The sequence below is a fragment of the Chanodichthys erythropterus genome, chromosome 11 (assembly GCF_024489055.1).
Source record: "Chanodichthys erythropterus isolate Z2021 chromosome 11, ASM2448905v1, whole genome shotgun sequence".
Taxonomy (NCBI): Eukaryota; Metazoa; Chordata; class Actinopteri; order Cypriniformes; family Xenocyprididae; genus Chanodichthys; species Chanodichthys erythropterus.
Window position 1 is genome coordinate 23155023 of NC_090231.1, and position 22064 is coordinate 23177086.

General features: G+C 35.5%; 1 protein-coding gene across 1 annotated transcript; it reads right to left on the reverse strand.

The window, feature by feature from the left end:
* Nucleotides 1-1130: 1130 nt before the first annotated feature.
* cdh5 (cadherin 5) lies at nucleotides 1131-16120 on the reverse strand. The gene is made up of 12 exons (XM_067402079.1): nucleotides 15641-16120; nucleotides 12810-13034; nucleotides 11929-12211; nucleotides 11541-11657; nucleotides 10391-10558; nucleotides 10140-10318; nucleotides 8502-8758; nucleotides 8233-8369; nucleotides 6401-6513; nucleotides 6200-6302; nucleotides 4840-5082; nucleotides 1131-3760 (listed from the first exon to the last, which is right to left on the reverse strand). The coding sequence occupies exons 2-12, from the start codon at nucleotides 13032-13034 to the stop codon at nucleotides 3276-3278; spliced, it is 2310 nt and encodes a 769-aa protein (XP_067258180.1). The 5' UTR covers nucleotides 15641-16120; the 3' UTR covers nucleotides 1131-3275.
* Between the last annotated feature and the right edge of the window lie 5944 nt (nucleotides 16121-22064).

The following is a 22064-nucleotide window of genomic DNA, read 5'->3' on the forward strand; positions in this document are numbered from 1 at the left end:
ACACATCACACCAATTCTTCGATCCTTGCATTGGCTTCCCATTTCTGCCCGGATTGAGTATAAAGTCTCCCTTCTCACACATCAGTGCATCCATGGCAATGCCCCCAGTTACCTTCAAGAACTTCTAACTCCACAGACTTCAGCATGTTCCCTCCCCTCCACAAATACCCACCGGCTCCGTCCCCCTAAGACTAAGTCCCTCACAATTGGGGGCAGAGCCTTCTGTGCCGCGGCACCTCGGCTCTGGAATGCTCTTCCTGAACACTTGAGGGCTCCACAAACGACAAATGGTTTTAAAAAGGACTTAAAAACGTATCTTTTTAAAAAGTTTTTCAATGTTTAAAACTTTCTTCATGTTTAATTTTGTTAGTTTTAGTTGGCAGTTGATTTTTAACTTAATTCTTAGATTGTTTTTTTTTTTTTTTTTTTTTTTTTTCCCATTGTAGCACTTTGAGATTTTCTTTAAAATGTAAAGTGCTTTATAAATAAAATGTATTATTATTATTATTATGACACAGCGCCTTTTTTTCCTTCTCAGAGAAGCGGGTTGCATACACAGCCTGAGATGATTTTTGATCAAATAAATGCTGCATTGATAAGCCAAAACACTTCTTTCAGTCTTACTGACCCTAAACACTTGAATGGAAGATAATACTGGTTTGAAAGACAGCATGTGGTTACACAAGGAAATGGTGATGATAAATCAATAGTTTTCAGGTGAAAATGTATTTGATGATTTTTCCTCATCATATAGCATCATCTCTGGATTCATTGTAAGAAAGCCCTTTGCTCAGTGAATAATGGCTGAGTCTGAAGCCTCAGGAAGTCCCAGCTGGGAGTCTCACAGATGTGTTAGGCGTGACATCACTGTGGAATTTCCGCTAACATGCTGCCTATCTGTATGATCTGTTTGTCTGCTCGATAAACAACAGATATTCTGAACTTCACCTCAAGGCACATTCTGCTAGCCAGACAACATTGGTTTAATGAGACAGACTCTCCTGCCTTTACACTCTTAAAAAGAGGTAAAAGAGCACTTATTTCACATTTTGTCATTCAATTTTAATCAAAACATAAGGTTTTTCTCATTAAACTGTATTATGCAATTTATTTTACATGAAGGATAGTGAAAGCATTTTATGGAATATGAAGTTTATTATTCAAATACAAAATTGGCAGTTGTAAAAGAGAAAACGAAAAGAATATTTTAACAATAGAAACAATAGAAAAAAGGCACATATTGTTGTCCCTCTAACATACAAGAGAACCACATACTGAAATATTTAGTCTGACTGCCCAACACTGACATATACTGGACCTTCTCATTAATTTAGAAAAATGATCATACAACACACTGTACGTTTTAAACTGGCCATTATGTCAAGAAGTGCTAATTCAAAGCATAAATACTTAGAGGAAATATGATAAAAATAAGGAACAATCACATATACAGTCTTCCGAAGTTAAACGGTTCCCGTCTTTCTGTACGTAGTTTTACTTTTCTTTATGAAAATATGATTTTCTCTTAAGTAAAAGTCTTTGCCCAGCAGTTATACAGTCTATTGATTAAACATCTAATTCTACGACCAATGATAAAGATACATTAGAACTATAACATATTCCCCTAAAATAATTTAAGAAAATGATGAAAACAGATGTACAGTCAAATTAGATTATGGCTAAAAAAAAAAAAAAAAAAAACACATTCAAGAGCAGCACCTTTTGTCTCGAAGGACAATGCTTTGTGACCAAGACAGTGTGATTTATGTTATTCTTTAACATTTCCCTGCTCTCCTAAGTTTTCTTTCTTTATCCCTCCAAGACAAGAAAACAGGAAAGCTGTTTCAATCTGTTCCTACACTTGAAAGATAAGGGAACAGGAAGTGCATTTCCTTATGCTCACACAGACAGGAAGTTGACATTTCAGTGATGGAGCTGGTCATTTTAAACAAGACGGTAGAAGAGTACTTGGCATGTAATTCCCTACAGGAAAGGGAGAAGGTGGCTTCCACATATTGTGCCCATGGTTAATGGGGGAAAATAGGTTTGTGCACAGAGATAAATATTTAAGGTATAAAGACGGTTTACACATTTTTCAATGACAAATGTGTCTATTTAGTCTTGAATGAAGGATGAACAATAGTCAAGACACTCGCTGGCCTGCTACATGTTTTGGTTTTACATATCATCAAAATAACATTTAGCAATTTCTGCTTTGCATTATTCTCTTTTTGATGCTGTTAAATATATAGCCACGCTTATGATTCACGTGGTAGTACAGTTATTTAGACCACTTCTCGCATTTCAACAGGCATACAGCTCACTGCATGTTTCCTGAGACGTCTGCAATTGCCTTATAATGGTCGACCTTTGAGATTTGAGCCTTACTCATAACAATCTATGTGCTGATGATTCCTGTCAAATAAACGTGGAGTAGCCTTTAATTCTTTCAAAGTAAAGTTATCACCACTTCCTCTGTTGCTCCCATGGCAATACAGTAGTTTTCCTGATGAGAAGAGTCTGCTGAACAATGCTGGCTCAACAATTACTCTCCGAGTTCAGAAAAAACTTGTATACATAGAAAAAAAAAAAAAAAGATAACACACAAACGGACGTTTTTTACAGGAAATACAAGATACAAAAAATGAAAAAGACCAACACACTCTCATTGTTACTCATAACTTTCACGTTTTGGTGAATCTGATGTAAATTTGTATTAATTTATGTGATCTCATTTATATGTTTTCATGATGTCTATTTTTAACTCCCTGACAGTTAGGTTTAGGGGTGGGTAATGTTTTCACACAAATCCTATCGTACTATAATTCATACAAATTCTTTATCAGTTTGCCAAACCGTAAAATAGTTATACTTTTTCTCATGAGACTGGGTTGAGTAATACAATATACGCAATAAGAAAAAAATAGTGTGAGCAAGAAAGAACACATATTTCGTTAATACAAATTCAAATTTGCTGTAATGATAAAACAGCCTAAAAGTGAGTTTGTCCAACCAGTGTACAATGCAGTTTTATACAAAATCCACCTGGAAAAACAACAGTCCAAAAGACCAAGGCAAGTTTTTCTACTAACATACACTTATTCTATGAAAATTACAAATACAGTAGTGTTCTTTCATAACAATGTTTGAAAGAAACAAGTATTGGCACTTCTTAATCACTTTCTTAAAGGGACCCTTACAAAAAGTCCCTTAAAGAGAAGACAGAAGTCTCCATGTGTCGTCCCTGGACAATGACCACCAGATGACAATAGGCTTCAGTAGGAGCTATCGGTATCGGAGCCATCTACTCCATAGAGCTGAGCCAGGGTCCTGAAACGAGGTCCCCAGTCATTTAAGAAGTCGTAGTCCAAATTGGACCCACTGGAGGACGAGTCCATAGAGCTAAGGGAACCGGCCAGGGATTCAGATCCCTCATAGCCGTAGATGTGTAAAGTATCGTAGGGAATCCCATCACGGTCATGGTCCGCCTCATCCTTCTTCACCCCGATCATCATGGCCATGTCACCCTTACAAGCAGGGGGTTTCTTCACCATGGCATAAAGCGAAGACCCCGCGGCGGGCCGAAAACTGCTGTCGTGACAGGCGGAGGTCAGGATGGAGACGTCATAACCATTTGTGTCCATCTCTCCTCCGCCCTCCTCGTCATATCTCACGAGCTGCTCGTGGATCTCGCCAGACGACTTGGTGACCAAAACATCTTTCTGATAGCGCTTCCGCAACACAATGAGGATGACGATGACTAATATGATGAGAGAAATAAACACAGTATCACTATAACATCTCTTTTTCGCTTTTTTTCCCTTTTTTCTTTCTTTCACAAATAATCATTTTAGCATCTTCCTGATTTATCTAAACTCATTATGAATTTTTATTGATAGCACAAATAGAAAAGAACATAAGGTGGAACCCGTGGGAATTTTAAAATAGCCCTGATGTTGAAAGTCTCCTATTATCATGGGAGTACACGAACCTCAACAATTCTCGTCTATCTGATGTTGTGCCTGCAGATCAGTGTCTTTTAATTGTTATCACATTATTGTTTTCCACATCTGGAAATGTAAGCACAAGCGCAAACCTCTACTTCAGAAAAGGTGTACAGATGCAAGCAAACTGTCTTCATCTCACATTCTCAAAAAATAAATTAAATAAATAAACTGGGGTACCCTTTCATAATAGTACAATTTAGGTACTGATGTGTACACTTTACATTTAGGCATTTAGCAGACACTTTTATTTGAAGCGACTTACAACAGAGGAATAATATGTGCCTGTACTAATATGCACCTTGTAGGGTTAAATAAGGTACAAAAGTGTACCCTTTGAAAAGGTAACGCACCAATGACAGCTTTTGTACCCTTTTTTCCCCAGAGTGTACCTTGTTTTTTTAAATCTCATCACAGTGAACTAACAAACAATGACAGAGAATATGGAGTGCCTCTTTTACATGCTCTTATTTAGACTGTTTGGTCCCTGGGTTATTTATACAATCACACCACTTTAAGAATCCAAAGATTGTGAATTAAATAAACACCATCTCCACTTGGGAAATTACAGAGAAAAGCCTTTCATCAAAGACTCACATTTAAAATGTTTGCATGTATTATTAATATGACAACCCTCTTGTCATGTCATAAATCCTTCATAACCTTTTTTGCTAGGCTTAATTAAATAATGCTTTTGGTTTTTAAAAATGTGTTCTCTTTTTCCCCCCCCTTAAAAAAACACTGAAGAATGAAAAATGTGTCATTGGCCTTGCATGGAAATCTTTGCAACAGAAATAAGAAAAGCAAGTGAGATAAGAAACGCCTGTAAACGTACCCAGGATGGTGACGATGCAGAGAAGAATGGCTAAGAGGGCGCTGACGCTCATTCCGGCCCGGGCGTAGGCCATACAGTACTCAATCCTTCGACCCGACTGGCATGTGCACACTTTGATCTGGAGAAGGTTAATGCTCTTCTGTTCTGGTGTACCTCCATCAGTGATTTCGATTTCGAGCACATGTTCCACTGTGTGCTCTGTACTGAAACCTCCTTGCTTCAGCACAATGCTCGCAGTGTTATCTACAATGAATGTTAATAATTGAAGAGATGCAGTCATTAATTTTGCTCTTATTCAGGGGAAATGACTGACTATGTATGCCACAGGTGCAAGCTAACAATTTTCATCAGCAGCGCTATTGTTGCCACTGAACTCTGCTTTTGTTTTCTGTTGATGCTTGGAGGGAAATGTTGCTGAGATTCTTTTGACAATTCAATGCAACCATGCCTAAGAATATCCCATTTTACACAATAGTAGGAAGAGTAAATCTTCACTTTGGCATTCATTTGGCATGAATTGAAATGCTCATCCAGCACATTTGGAGGAAAGTCAGTTGCAGTTGTAAAAAGTACCATTATGTTGTCACTGAGTACATGGCTAGGAATAAAATAAATGATTTTAAAGATTACACTTAAAAATAATTTAAACCATGTACACTACTGTTCTAAAGTTTGGGGTGAGTAAGGTAAAAGACGGTATAAAGAGAGTTGACATTCCACTACGTAACTTTGCAACTACATGTCAACTACCAGTCAGAGTATTAGTATACTGTTTCTTTCTATCTGCTTTATTTTGATGGTCCTCCAACAGACATTCTACTGACTATAAGTAACTTTGCAACTATATGTCAAATTATTCTAACCCGAACCCTAACACCTAACCTAAACCTATCAGTCTACTAATACTCTAATGAGAGTTAGTTTAAATGTAGTTGCAGAGTTACTTATAATTAGTACAATGTCTGAAGTGGACCATCAAAATAAAGTGTAACCAGATGTTTTTGAATTTCTGAGTCCTTTATGCCTAAAATGTTCCTCAGTCTGGCACATTTAGAACATGGAGTGTCAGATCATAGATTCATTGTGCAGGGCTGCTGCTTTTAGAAAGCTTGTACCTAATGCATTTTACAGTACTTTGGTGGGTTTATTTCTATTCTTTTTATGCCTGATTACGCTAAGAATGATCAGCAGTTAGTTTGCTTTGGAGTAGTCTAGGGACTAAGGATAAAACAGTCTTGATGTCCCCTCATCCTCGTCCTTTTTCATCACCTCACATCTTTTATATTCAATGTTAAACATTATCCTATATTTATAATGGTATTAGGTACTACTCAATTTTAGTGAACAAGAATTTACTCACCTTGGTTATCATGAAGGGAAAAGTTTGCACTTTTTTTTGCCAGAGTGAAACGGAACCTGCCTGAATTTTCATCCTTGTCTTGGGCACCAATAGTCCCAATGATCTGCAAGAGGGTAATAAATTAAGGAGTATGGAAAAAGATATCTGAAGTAAAATCATAATAAATTTGTTAATGTGAAATGTATGAAGATAATTCCTTACTGTGTCACGTTTATCGCTTTCACAAACATACACGTTGCTCCCATTAGTTAGTTCTGGTACATTGTCATTAATGTCAAGAACCTTAAGTTTAACCTCTGCATAGGACTTTAGGCCTGAGAAATCAGAGAAAAATTTAAACAAAACAAAAACAATATTTTATTATTATTATTATTATTATTATTTTGGTAACACTTTACAATAAGGTTCATTAGTTAACATTAGTTAACTACATTAGTTAACATAAAGTAATAATGAACTGCACTTATACAGCATTTATTAATCTTTGTTAATATAAATTTCAACATTTACTAATACATTATTAAAATCTTGTTAATATTAGTTACTAACATGAACAAACAAAAAATGAACAACTGTATTTTCATTAACTAACGTTAACAAAGATTAGTAAATACAGTAACAAATGTATTGCTCATGGTTAGTTCATGTTAGTTAATACTTTAATGTTTAACTAATGAACCATTTTTTTTTTTTTTTTTTTTTTTTTTTTTTTTACAAATTGTCTGTTATGATAATAATGATGATGAGATGCCTATTTTATTTAATATTGTCAAACCTACAACTATTATTAAAGGGTTAGTTCACACCTAAATATAAAAATTCTGTCATTAATTACTCACCCTCATGTCGTTTCAAACCCATAAGACTTTCATTCATCTTCAGAACACAAATGAAGATCCTTTTAAGAAAATCTGAGAGCTTTTTGTCCCTCCATTGACAGCTATGCAACTACCACTTTCAAGCCCCAAAAAGGCAGTAAAGACATCATAAAAGTCAGTGTGACTCCAGTGGTTTAACCTCAATTGTATGAAGTGATGCAAGTGCCTTGTCTGTGCAAAAAACATTTATTTTATTTTTTTGTATATTGATCTCCGACACACATTCATTCAACAACGTCTGCTCTGGAGTCGTCACAACACGCACGCATTGTGGTGCTCTCATGAACACATGTTGGAGATTCGTATGGGTTTCAGAAATTTGTATGGGTTTAGAACGACATGAAGGCCAGTACTTAATGACAGAATTTTCATTTTTGGGTGAACTAACCGTTTAATTATTATTATTTGTCTTATTAACTCCTTCAAAAGTTTATACAGTACATTACTGGTGTATGGCTAGGGTTATTTGATGATTCTTTTATGAAAAACAAGTAACTACAAATTTTTGCTAATATATAAATTTTTAATTAAACCAAAGTATTCTTGAAAAAAAAAGAAAAAAAGAAAAAACACCACCAATAATTATCACAGCAGATCAAAACAGCTCCCACAAATGCTGGGTTGTTAAGCGGCTGGGTTTGTCCATATTTTACCCAAACATGGGTTGAAACGACCCAACATGTTTTAGAGTTAAAAGAGTTAAAAGTCCCATTCTGTTGGATAAATAAATCTGAAATAGCCCAAGACAGTTTATATTTTGTAAACACAAATACTACATTTTTGGACACACTTATATGAATTAATGTTCCACTAATGTTAGTAAATATATGTTAATTGAAAGGCTTATGCTAAAATTCTTAAATTATTATTAGAAATATAAATTGTCCTTATGCATGAATTGAACATCTCAATTCATTTACTACTACTACTACTACTGCTACTAATAATAATAATATAAATATAAAAAGTGCAACTTAAAATTATTCCCATACTGGAATGTGTTATTTCACATTGTTTATAATGTTTTTATGCCTTCACTATTTTTCTAAAATGTGGAATAGGTAGGAATATATATAAATATAAAAATGAAGGTGTGTGCAGACTATTAATTGGCAGTGCAAATGGGTAAGTTGTGAAAGTGTGTTTATATCCTACCATTTTGTATATCCTCATGTGCTGTAACACTGAATGTGTATGAGGATTTTTGCTCTCTGTCCAGTTGCCTCTTCAAGGACAGAAGTCCCTGTAAAGAATCCACAGCTACAGGACAGTTTGGGTCTTCAATAGAGTACCTAGAGGGATCATTAGATTGAATATGTCTTATTTCCATCTGTTTACACTATAACCTTTATGACAGTACAGCAGAACACAGAAAACCTTTCATCTTTTTTGATACCTGAATAAAAATACATTTCAGTTTATACCGTATTTTGTGTCTGGTTTTATCGGGATCCTTTGCTGTAACAGCTCCAATGACCGGGGTCTTGAAGGGGCCTTCGTAGATGCTAAACTGGTAATCAGTTTGGCTGAAAACAGGTGGTTCGTCAACATCAATTACATTGATGGAAACTTGGGCTCTCTTCAGCAGGGCTTGTCCTTGGTTATCTGGTGATTTAGACACTGTGTGCTCATCCACATTTACACTAAACATGTATGTGTTTCTTGTTTCATAGTCAAGAGGCTGTGAGGGATTGGAAAGAAAGAAAAAATAGAAAAATAACAATAAAGACACAAGAGCTTATACATTTCAACTTTGATTCAACTCATGAACAGCACTGTTTAGTCTTAAAGGGTTAGTTCACCCCAAAATAAAAATTCTGTCATCAATTACTCACCCTCATGTCGTTTCAAACCTGTAAGACTTTCGTTCCATATGAATTGCATGGTTTAGTCCAAATTTTCTGAAGAGAATCGATCACTGAATCGATGATGAACAGATTTAATTTAGACATTTACTTGCATGTAAACACTGATCAGCGAACATAAGCAGAAGCTCAACTGAACCTGAATAATGCACAAGAACGAACCTCTTCCAGAAGCTCAAACGTAATGCGTAACACAAGAGAATGAACCTCATTGGTTTTGCAGCACATTTGAGCTTCCGGAAGAGGTTTGTTCTTGTGAGGTTTGGTTGAGCTTCTGCTTATGTTTGCTGATCAATTTTTACATGCGAATAAAAGCCTTAAGAAAATTTGGACTAAACCGCTCGATTCATATGGATTATTTTTCCGATCTCTTTATCTGATATCAAAGTGGTAGTTGCAGAGGCAGTCTATGGAAGGAAATCTGACAGCATTCTGTCATCAAAAATAGCTTTATTTGTCTTCCGAAGATGAACGAAAGTCTTACAGGTGTGGAACGACATGAAGGTGAGTAATTAATGACATAATTTTCATTTTGTGGTGAACTAACCCTTTAAATCAAATCCCCTTTCCTCTGTTTACTAGGACATCTTTCAGAGCTTAACTCTGCATCACATTACTTAAAACCAGTTTATATTGCTCTAATGCTGGCCAAGAAAGCTATTCTTCAAAACTGGAAAGAAAAACCAAACAATTATTAAACATCGATCATTACTTACATTTACTATAGACCACATGGCAATGGAAAACATTGCTACTATAACAAGAAAGAGCAATAGAGTCTATGTGGAAGTGTTGTCCCCCTTTATAAGCTTTTTTGAAGTAGAGGATTAATTTTCCGCCCTTCTTTTGTGAAAACCCTGTTCAGACCTATGTGTCCATCTTTGTTACTTCACATTCTTATACTGTATTATAGAACATGCTGTGATACATTTTTCTTATTTTATTTGATTAAGCTAAGGTACATCATAGATTAATCTCCATGCATGTTCAGAAATATGATGCACCAGTCATACAGTAGAACTCATTTAAGGCATGATGTTTTTTTCAAGTAATAATTTCTATATTTTTGGATCTGTAATATGCAGATTACATTAAGAACAGCAGTATAATTTTTCACATTGTATTGTTGCAAAATAGCATTCTAAACAGTCAAGTTGGTTCATAACTAGTTTATATAATAAAGCTTGATATACTTACCACTTTGAGACTAAGAATTCCATCTTTCTCATTACTTAGTTTGATGTCAAACACTTTATCATAGTCAAATACAGTAAAACTTGGATCTTTGTTTTGTATCTCGTCTTTGTCCTCCACCCCTAAAATGCCAATTACAAATCCGGGTTTGCTGTCTTCTTTCACATCAAACTGGTATTTTCCTGCAGGAGAAAGTGACATTCTGTTGGTACTAACTCTCAAAATATTCAGTTACAGTTTTTAAGTTGACTTACCTGTTTTGAAGGTGGCAATATTGTCATTTATATCATTAATGTTGATGGTCACAACGGTAGCAGCAGAATTCCCAGACAAAATTTCTGGCAGATCTTTGGCTTGTATAGCAATTAGGTACTGACTTTGTTTCTCACGGTCAAGGTTGCTTTCTGCTGTCTGGATTTCACCTACAAAAACAAAGACATTTATAATGTTACAAAAAGATTACTATTTCATAATATTTCATAAACTTAGTAAACGCTGTTGCTTTTGAACTTTGTTCATCAAAAAAATAAAAATACTGAGAAAAATGTTTTCAATAAAATAATTAGCAGCACAACTGTATTAAACATGGATAATAACAAGAAATGTTTCTTGAGCACTAAATCAGCATGTTAGAATGATTTCAGAAGGATCATGTGACACTGAAGACTGGAGTAATGATGCTGCAAATTTTCTTAATGCCCTCATGTCACATAGCGGTTGTATATAAACTTCTTATGACTAGGAATACCTCGAAGGAACACATTTTAATAACATAAAATCAGGAAATAACCACTTGCATATAGCTCATAAAGATGGACAGAGAATGGGAGATAACTCAGGGCTTAAATAGACAGAGCAAAAAAAAAATAGCTAATAAGTTAAATAAAACACACCAGGTGAACTGAATACAATGATCAAAAGAACAAACTAGCAAATAGGTCAAAGGGAAACACAATGAAAAAGAACATACATGTATATAGGTTAGGTTACAATATTACATTTTAAATATATTAAAACAGATTTTTAAATTGTAAACTAAATAAATTAAATTAAATTAAATTCAAATTAATTAAATTTAAATTTAAACTGTAAAAATATTTCACAATATTATTGTTGCTATATTTTGATCAAATAAATGTAGCCATGATGAGCATAAAAGTACAGTTGCCAAAAGAGCTTGTATGTGTTGTGGACTTTTGCAGTGCATGTGTTGTCAAACTAATAAAGATGTTTTCTTTATTTGCTGGTGTTTTTTCTGTTTGCATATGTTTTCTTCATTTGCAGCGCCTTGAGCTCTCTCGGCCACCGTATAAAAGACTTCTTTCAAAAACTTTACAAAATCCTACTGACCCAAAACTTTTGAATGCTGGTGTGTGTATGTGTATATAATTTTATTATATATACCTGTTGTCCTGTTGATCTTGAAGAGGTCTGTCCCATTTAGCAGTTTGTACTCAATTTCTCCATTTTGAGTGGTGGGATCATCAGCATCAGTTGCAGTTACTGTCATTACCATCGATCCTATAAACATAAAAAAACCCACCATAAAAATCATATTAGTTCCAAGGAAGTTTTTCTCAGTGTAACGTAATACTTTTGATATAGATAAATGTGAGAAATATACAAATTTTTATTTAATGCTTTGCTGGCTGTTTTAGAGTACAGCAACATCCACATTACATAAATCCATGGTTTCAAGATGTACTATATCATCTGTCTTGATTTCCGTTTGTGAATTTGTCCACATATATGGCCACCATGAAAAAAAAAATACTTATGTTACTTTGTTTACCTGCTGTAGAGGACTCGTTGATAGATCCAGAGAGGTTAGGTGGAAAAACAGGGCTATTGTCATTAATATCCAAGACCACTATTACAAACGATTCATCTTTGTCCTTCTGCCTTCCGTTATCAATGCTGATTATTGAAGCTGAGAGTCTGTATTCACTTTTCTTCTCCCGATCCAGCTTTGCATTGACCAAAATATCCCCATTGTCGTTTACAATAAAAATGTCATTAGCACCTTCTCCTTTAAGAATATATCTTGAGGACTTAGAGAAATGTGTATTATCTAGCTAAAAAGAGAAAGAAAAGGAAAAGATGGATATAAAAAAGCAAGCATTATGACAAACAAAGATGACAAAGATTGTTATATCGGTAACACTTTACATTAAGGTTCCCTTTGTAAAGGTTTTATAAAGGTGTTTGTTAATGAGTAATAAGTAATTTACAAATACATTATAAATCATTGATAAACAGTTATAACTACATGAATAAAAAGGGCGACTTTAACGACTTTAACTCGACTTCAATACCTGCCAAATAGTGAGCCGCTTTTAACTCACATGTTATAAATGCTTAATAAATGTATTAATACATTTATTCACACTTATTTAACTCAAAACCAGATTCCTGGTTTATTTCATGATGCAGCAAATACTGACTATCATAATTAGGCTCATTCATTAACAAACACCTTTATAAACCCTTTACAAAGGGAACCTTAATGTAAAGCGTTACCGTTATATCTATATATAGTATCTATATATAGTAACAACTCAGAAGGCTCTTCAATTAATCTTTTAAGTACATTTGAAAAAGTAGTAGATTTAGCATAATATTCAAACTATCACTATATAAATCATTTCATTCATCATGGTTTGGACACTTTACCTTTCCAATTTTTTCAGGTGGGGTTTTTGGAGGTGTTTCCTCAAATGCATAAAGTTTATCCCATCTCCAATCTCTCTTATGTCTTTGGAGTACTGTGCTTGGCATGGATGGTTTTTTCAGAGCTTTCTGGACATCAGCTCCCATGCTGAGGGTACATAAAACGACCAGGATACCTGCCCAGCATCCAGGCTCAGTCATCTGCCTCCAGGCAGACAGTTTCATCATCTGTAGACCATGTGAATGGAACATCAGAACAAAAATATATACATGAATTCATGTCTTTCAAACATGGTTACTTGTTAAGAAAGAAAGAAAGAAAGAAAGATCTTTACTATGTACTAACATTTAAATTAATCATTTGATACAACACAATTATTGTGTACATAGATGTTTTTACATTGTAGGCTACTTATATGTAAAAAATAAATAAATAAATAAAAATACCTGCATGTAATTACAGCTATAATTAATTTCTGTAATATACATCTATAAAATTGTTGACTCTTCCCTTACACCTTAACCCACCCTTAAACCCATACCACCAAACCTGTCCCTAACCTAGCCAAATCCACCTTAATAGCAGCAAACGTGTTTTGCAATGCATGAACACAATAAGTACATCGGATACGTTTTTTTTTTAATGTTAAAAACAACATAAAGTGACCAAAAGAAAGAAAGAAAGAAAGAAAGAAAGAAAGAAAGAAAGAAAGAAAGAAAGAAAGAAAGAAAGAAAGAAACAAAAATAAATCCTTTATCTCTGACTATGAAATCCCTTCATTAAATTCTCTCTCTAAAGTCTCATTAGGGTTCCTCCTGTCACACAATCTTTCGACTGTATGCTTCTGAATCATGGGAAACAGCACACTCTAACTGTGTGACATTGTAAAAGCCTACTAATACATTATCTAGCCTAATATATGCCTGAAAAATCAGAGGCTATTCCCATCCCAGATAACACACTTTAGCTTGATGGACCATTCTTATGTTAGACTCATTTAGATGACGATATTAAGATGAGGTGGATTATGCTTCTTAAGTGTTCCCAAATTGCTAAATCTTTGCTTGAGGGCCTCGTAGACTCTTCCACTCAAAAAATTATTACTTTCACATAAGGTATAAAATGCGCTCTTGACTCAGTTTTGAAGAACCCTTTACGTCAATATATGGATAAATATAAATAAATACATAAATAAATAAATAAATATATATATATATATATATATATATATATATATATATATATATATATATATATATATATATATATATATATATATATATATATATATAAAGAGAAATGTATAAATGAAATAATTATGTATTTCAGTTTTTTTTGCTCAAACTAAATCCATAAATCCATAAACGGTTCTATATGAAGTGCCTGACAGAAATCTTTAAGGTTCTATATAGAAGCTTTTCTTCTAAGAGCACACTTTTATTGGACAAGAGTGTTCCATGAAATAAAATATCACTGGATGTAACAGCACCACCTCACTTGTCTGTGTTAGCTATACTGAATTCCAACTCCTGATTCTGCTTTGGCTTTTTTTCGGTTGGTTTCATTGGTACAAAAACAGCAATATTGTTTTCTAAATGTTGGTTACTCGATTGTAACTTCTTGTTTGCATAAACTATCGACAGGCTTGTCTCTTTGGCCCATATTCAGTCAGAAGCACTTCTGGTTGTATTGTATCGCAATATTAAAAACTGCAGTTTAGTTCTAACATCCTCTCATCCTTAATTTCTATTCTATTTTTTAAAGGAAACAGAGTAGATAATTTTCATTCAAACAAGTCTGTGTCTTTCAGCACAAAGATTTCTTTTTTTAATTTAATGCAGTGCTATCAACAGCTTTAGCTGAGACTCATTATAATCTCAGTACATTGACATTGAAGCATGTTTAATACAAAAACTGTTCTCAACATTTGACATTATTGAACTGCACACCATTTCCACAGCAATTGTTGTGTAAACCAGTCATTTGAAAGTCTTTCTCTCTCTCTGTGTGTGTGTGTGTCTATGTGTGGGCTTTAGATTAAAATAGGTTTAATCATGGAGCAGCTTCCAGCAATCTGCAGTCTGCCTACTCTCTCCTCTAAGAAATTCAGCCTGACATGCATCAACTCTACCCTCCATGCCATCACTTATCTTCCATGTCACAAGTTCCAGAAACCTGTTAAAGGCGTCACTGTCTAAAGTGTGTGCATTGCACCTGTTCTCACCACTGACTCATCTGGTACACCTTTCTTCATTTACAATCTATGTCGCATAATGTTAAGCTTACATCTGGCATGTTTTATATTATTTACAGACTGAACTGTGCTGTTTTACATGACCTTTCATGATAGTATCATCAGCTTTCATTGTCTGTATAATGAGATAGAACTGATTTCTGCATCTCTTAAAACATTATTCCTACAGTGGCATCTGGGGTGAGACATTAAGAATAACTTGTAACTGCTGTGCTGTTTCAAGAAAAAGCAGGACAGATGGTCTAAGGATTTATTATCGTTTCTCTGTCCCTAAGTAAAATGTTATATCCAGATAAGTTCAATGTCTTCCCATGGGTAATCAGTGTTCCTTGGGAATTTCCTTCCTGTTAGTCCAGGAAGCATCATTCAAATCAGAGTTATTTATTTTTTTTAAATCAAAATAAAGATATTAGAAATAATACTTAATATAATTTAATATAAATCACACCCACATACAGTATATATTATACAGTTATTAAAATATGTGAACATTTTGACTGACCTTCATGGCTTTGACTTGAAATATATCACTAGAAAAACAAATATCTAAATTTATATAACATATATAAAATCACCTACCAGAGTTTTGTTCCCTTCAACAGTCTTTCTTGATTTGAAAATCCCTACAGGTGAATGAGTTGAGTTATATCCTCCTCAGTTTCAGGTCAGTGGTGTCTGTTTCCAGCTGCATGTGAACCTGTCTGAGCTCCCACAGGGCTGCTCGCTGGACAATCAGGCCACTCCAGTGGCAAAAGTGATCAGCCCAACCCAGCCGTTCCTCTGGCAGCTTCCTGTTATTGTCCCTGCCTCTTTAGTCCAGCTCCAAACCCCTCTCTGGAAAATCAGATAACATTTGCAGCCCCCTGACCACCAGTAGCTCTGTGAGGCAAACGGTGCATTTCACCACTGAACGAGAGAGCGAGAGCGAGAGCGAAAGAGACAGGGAGTGAGAGAAAAAGAGAAAGAGACCGAGGGGGCTGGAGGTGGAAGATCATTAAGTTCCAGCTCGCTCCCTGAAAGAGGAGAGGAAAGCAAAAGTGATTTATTATTCAAACTTATAGAATAAAGAGCATGATAAACAGGTTAACGGAGTTAAAGTAATCCTGAGAGATTTTCCTCAGAGTGGTATTAAATTTTTCAGAGGCCGTGATCATCATATCTGAATCTGTGATCTTGTATAAACTAGTAAGTGAGAAAGGGGTGGAGGGCTGGGGGGGTCTACTCGTGCGTTCAGAGGAGGGTTGAGTTTAGGGACTGGGACTTGCTGCGGATGTATGTGTCTGTCAGATGTGCTTAGCGCTGAGCCCCATTGATCCAAGTGGAGAGAGTCAGTTTAGTAGGATTAGTTGCACGGAATGGCCAAGCCGTTTTGACAGGGGACCTAAGATAAATACCCCTGGGTGCTTAGACAGAGAGGCAATTGCTGAAGTGCAGCCCTGCTTGACATTTGCTTTTGTTTGTTTGTCTGCTCCTTGGCTTTTGTGAGGATATTCTTATTTCTTCGAATATGTCTATTGGCCTTCACTTTGGAAGACATGGCTGACAGACTCCGCCATGACAGGCCTCTGGTGAAAAAGTCTGTCTGACCTTTGATCCTTTTTAGCCCTCGCTCGGGCTGCCCTGCAGAACTTTTGTTCAAATTTGGTTGACTTCAAATCTGCTTTCTCTCTTTGAAGAATACATCTTGACCTTTTTTTTTTTTTTTAAACGTAACAAAGTAAAGCATGAACACTATTTTGATTATAATAATGCGAAGAAAGAGTTTCATCCCATAGTCTTGAAACAAATCGGTTTCAAAATTCAAAATGGCATGAAGTGGATAACGTCTAGTGTTCTTTAGCTAATGTGACTTAGGAAACACTTCATTCTATGATACCTGTCTAATCAGATGGTACCTTGAAATGTAAAACTTATAAAAGGTTAGATGACTGTTTGGAGAATGAGGCAAGAATTTTATACTTAGTGAATGTCTTACAGAAATGGTCAAGGTCAACTCTCTCCACATACCTTGCTTTTAAAATTGAAGCTATTTTTTTTTTATTTTTTTTTGTTACAGTATTGTTGTCACCGTAGACATACAGTGCTATTCAGTAAATTGCTCAGGTGTCAGGTGTATTTCTCAACAAGTAATACATCCTCAAATTAAATGGAGCAATTATTTCATGAATTTAATTATTAAATTATAATTATTCAATAATAATTACCCTAGTGATGGAATGGCCACATGTCCAGGACGCTCCAGCACTCCTTAACCCTACACAGGAAAATAACACCTCTATGAACATTTAAAGGGTTAGTTCACCCCAAAATACAAATTCTGTCATTAATTACTCACCCTCATGTCATTTCAAACCCGTAAGACTTTCGTTTATCTTCGGAACACAAATGAAGATCTTTTTAAGGAAATCTGAGAGCTTTCTGTCCCTCCATTGACAGCTATGCAACTACCACTTTCAAGCCCCAGAAAGGTAGTAAAGACATCATAAAAGTCAGTGTGACTCCAGATTTAACCTCAGTTTTATAAAGCGACTTGAGTGCTTTGTTTGCGCAGAAAAACATAATTTACCACTTTACACTCTAAAAAATGCTGGGTTAAAAACAACCCGAGTTGGGTTGAAAATGGACAAACCCAGCAAATGGGTTGTTTTAACCCAGTGGTAGGGTTAAATGTTTGTCCAACCTGCTGGGTAGTTTTATTTAACTCAACTATTGTTTAAAAATTACTGTATTGCTTAATTAAAATTAACCCAAAGTATGTTGGAAATGACCATTTATTAATGTTCAATGAATAATTATTAAACAATAAACATTTATTAAATTGCTTATTAATACATTATTAATAAACTATTACATTTATATTAATAAAATATTAAAGCTTTTATATATAAACATTCACCTTTTGTCTATTATTGTTGTCTCTAATTACATCTAGTTTTTAATTTCCCAACTATTTTGGGTTCATTTTAAGATAGCCATATAGCAATTTTTAAATAATAGTTGGTTTAAATAAAACTACCCAGCAGGTTGGGCAAACATTTAACCCAACCACTCTGGGTTTGTCCATTTTCAACCCAACTTGGGTTGTTTTAAACCCAGCATTTTTTTAGAGTGTATTTACAAAATATTAATCTCCAATGTGTGTTCAAGATTGCACCACGACGCATGCATCCAGATTAAGATTACTGAAATTTATGTTCCTCATTGTCATCTGAGACCTTTCCTTATGCCTCCTACAGGCACAGCTGTGGTGTTTAACCCTGTCGCTGTCCAGCAGACATTCTTTGCACCATCACCCACCAGACTGCATGAGGGAGTGGATGCCTTGTGAAGTGTGTGCTTTAAAAATAGCAGGGTTCTTGTCGTTTCTCATTTGCCCTGGGTGAGCAGCCAAGCGCATGGAGGCCCTCCGAGAAAGCTGATGTACAGCAAGTTTGAGGCGTTTGGACTGATCTTAACGAGACATTAATGTTCACTTAACGTGATCCTAAATTCACCCTGGGGCATAGTTTGGATGGAATAGCATGTGCATGAATTGTCCTTCTTCAACTGAAAATGGACCCCTTTAAAGAAATCAGACTTTCATACTGAGTGCAAATGATTTGGTGCCACAATGGGGATGAAGCAATGAAAGCGTTAAAGTCTGTAATTTTTAGCTTTGGCAACATTTCTCAGAATAATTGTGTTACGGTAATACCAGTGAAAATTTGTTTAAATAATGAAACACAAAGAACCCCTTCAAAAGCTAATGAGAAGCGCCTGAGGATTATGAATCGAATGCATCCTGCTGTTTGCGAGACTTCAGCTAAATTATGCAGTATGAAGAACACAATAGCATAAAAACTCATTCAAGTTAAAATTGTTTTCGCTTTTGGATGGCGTCTGAAGTTTAAAATTGGCTTTTGATTTCTTTGGATGCAATCCATATTGTAGTAATAAGTATTGGTTTTAGAGATTTGAAACATTTTGCCTAATGCAATAACAAAGAAATAAATACATAGACATATCAAAGCCGCTTGCTAATTTACTTTTCAGGAAGCATATTAATTCTAATTTTATCACCCCATTCAAAGACTAACAGAGCCAGCACTGGCAATGCAGCTTCCAACAGCCAGTTAGTGCATTATTTTTGATGTTAAGATGTGTGAAGAGACGACCCGGAGCAGAGAGCTACAAAATAAGAATGCAGCCGCAGTTGTAAGAGAAAACAGACCCAGGCGATACTTTCATGTCACTTTCCTTGCACTCACATGTTGAATTCATTAATTCCCAGAACATATTCCCTTCAGGTTTAAGCACTTGAGAGAGTTAAAATTGCCAGAGAGTTTCATCATGGGCCTACTTGCCCTTCATACCTTTTTTCAATAACAAATGGGGAAGCATATTCAAGGGTGGGTAATCACAGCAGCGAGATTGCCTCATAGCGGGTAGCCAGAAAAAAAGAAAAGAAAAGAAAAAAAAAAACATGCGATTTTGCAAATATTATATATTATATATAATATATCACAAAATATTAATTGTACTTTGTACCATCAGAATCAAAATGTAAGAAATGAGGTGAAAGATCGAGCACTTCCGTTCCCTGTTCCCTGAGTATGGGTGCGAGATTCGCAAAAGGAGGGCTGTCGAGCACGACATCGGTGACACGCTACCAGAATTAGTCACGCCGAATGAATCGCGTTACATTTTTTATCTCTGATGTCACAACCCCATGTATGGTATACAAAGTATCACGCCCACTGTGATTAGTAATGCCAGCTTCAAAGTCTGTTCTCCCCTCCTACACCTTTCCAAAACGGAGAGGTCTGCTAATCCCATCACTTCAGTCCTAATCAAGCAGCTCCAGCCCTGCAGTAATTTCCGTAAAGTCAGCCCCGGCTTCCTCCCAGACCCAAACTAATCTTCGACTCATGTCCTGTGTTTGAACCTTCAGAAACATAGCTGCAGAGGCTTGGACCAGCACCCCTGAACTTTAAATCACTGCACAGATTTGTACTTTGCTAACCAATTACACACACATGCTGAAACACGCTGTTAAGGGGCAGGGATGTCACAACTGAAAGCATATCTTGGTCACCTTGTTGTTCATGGCTGGTAATCGGGGACAATGATGGACTGTGAATGTTTTTTTATTTATTATTTCATAAAACACTTCTTCGCTGAGGGGCTAATGCTATTTGGACTTGTAGCACACATCTCTCACACAGAGACTCATTTTGTCAAGTCTCCTGAGTGCAATCATCTCAGTGTGAGCAGAAGCAAACGTTCTCAACTGGCCAGCTGTGTTTGATCCATGGGATTTCCATTCTGTCAACAGGAAGTAAGGTTAGAGGTTTAAATAGGGATGTTGCTACTGTTTCAATAGGAGGAAGTGGATTGACCTGAGGATGAATGAAGCATTCCTTAGCCTGAAGAGAAACACAATTGGACTTTGAGCTCTGTCTAGGCTTTTTTTTTTTTTTTTTGCACCTAGAATTCCTTAAGGTCAGCAGATTTCATTTGAATCAGTGTTTTTAAACAAGCAATCTTACAGAAATATCAGATTAAAAGAGGTTTTGTATTTTTACGTGTTCAGTTAGTCTCAGTTCCAAGAATCAATCAACCTTAAATACGCTTCACGTTAAGTGGTTAGTTTTAATGCACGACGCCACATGTTGTGCATTAAAATTGTGCACACCTAAACATAGATTATCCCTTATGTAATAAAAGAATATTCCAGGTTCAATACAAGTCAAGCTCATTCAACACTACATACGGTCATAATGTTTTATCATTTTGATTTGTTCCTCCTTTCATTTAAAAAAAAAAAAAAAAAGGTTACAGTGAAGCACTTATAATAGGAATGAATGGGGCCCATTTTTGAAGGACTTAAAAACAGAAATATAAAGCTCATAGTTTTATGAAGAAAAAAATACTAACATTAATTCTGTAAAATGTTGTGTTTTATTTGAGCTGTAAAATTTTTCTAATCATTTTTATGGTGTTACGTTGTCATGGCTATCAAGCACTTGATGACAACACAAATTCATTTCAACTTGAAATGAATAAATTCAAACTAATTGTTGCCATCAACATTATGCTAGTGTTGGTGATTGAGTTTAACTTGCACTGAACCCAGGATATTCTTTTAATAGTTATCCAATTTAATAGATGTGAGATTATAGACAAATGATTCAATAAAGCTCTTCTTTTCTTTCTCTTCTGCCTTCTTTCTTTTTTTTATCTCCTGTATGCCCTGTTTATCTGCTTATGCTTTCACTGGTAGCTTTGGTATAATCTTTAGTCTTAAGAACCATTCAGTCATTGAAAACACAGTAACTTCCATCTGGGCGAAGGGTGATCGGGGGTCATGTTGTCGGACAACACTCCACCCCCTTGCCAACGCAAATCTGCACTCTTTGTATTTTTCTTTCTGTGTAAAGCAACTGACTTTGTTGTTAAAAATGACAAAGTTGTCATAATATTCTCAGATCTTCTGCTGTTATATGGAAGATAACAAAGACAGCAGAATATCAGCTGGGGCTCAAAATAGCAAACCGTACAGACTGATATTTTATCTACATATTTGTTCTTTTAAACCCTGTTTAGAAAAAAGTCACTGGTGATTTATGATGTTCATAAGGTGAACGACCCAGTTGAAAATGGGACCTGAGAGTACACACTTCACATGACACCATTTCCTGAAAATGTTCTCAGGCAACATTTTGAGGAAGCTTTGGCTGAAGGGCCCCATTTGCCGCTACCGAGAACTGAGTCAGTGCAATCCAGCGAGAGACAGCAATATTGCTCTGAAAGCCTCTGTAACCCTGAGTCACTTACTGGCAAGCTGGTTGATTTCTGAGAGAGCGTAATTTGGTTGAAGCGCCTTGCCTTATAAGGGGACGGGATCAGCCCAGATATCCATTAGTAAAGACTTTCTAAGCCTGTTATTAGAGGAGAGAGGGGGGATCTATTAAATGATATCAGGGAGATTTTGAGTTTAGTGAGATTTGAAAGCCACCCCCCT

What these genes read in the sequence shown, in the direction of transcription:
- cdh5 (XM_067402079.1), bottom strand. Translation starts at nt 13,034, where the DNA reads ATGATGAAACTGTCTGCCTGGAGGCAGATGACTGAGCCTGGATGCTGG. An exon ending in TATTGCCACCTTCAAAACAG is followed by an intron (nt 10,319 to 10,390) that starts GTAAGTCAACTT and finishes TTTCTCCTGCAG; the next exon opens with GAAAATACCAGTTTGATGTG. An exon ending in AAAACCAGACACAAAATACG is followed by an intron (nt 8,370 to 8,501) that starts GTATAAACTGAA and finishes TGATCCCTCTAG; the next exon opens with GTACTCTATTGAAGACCCAA.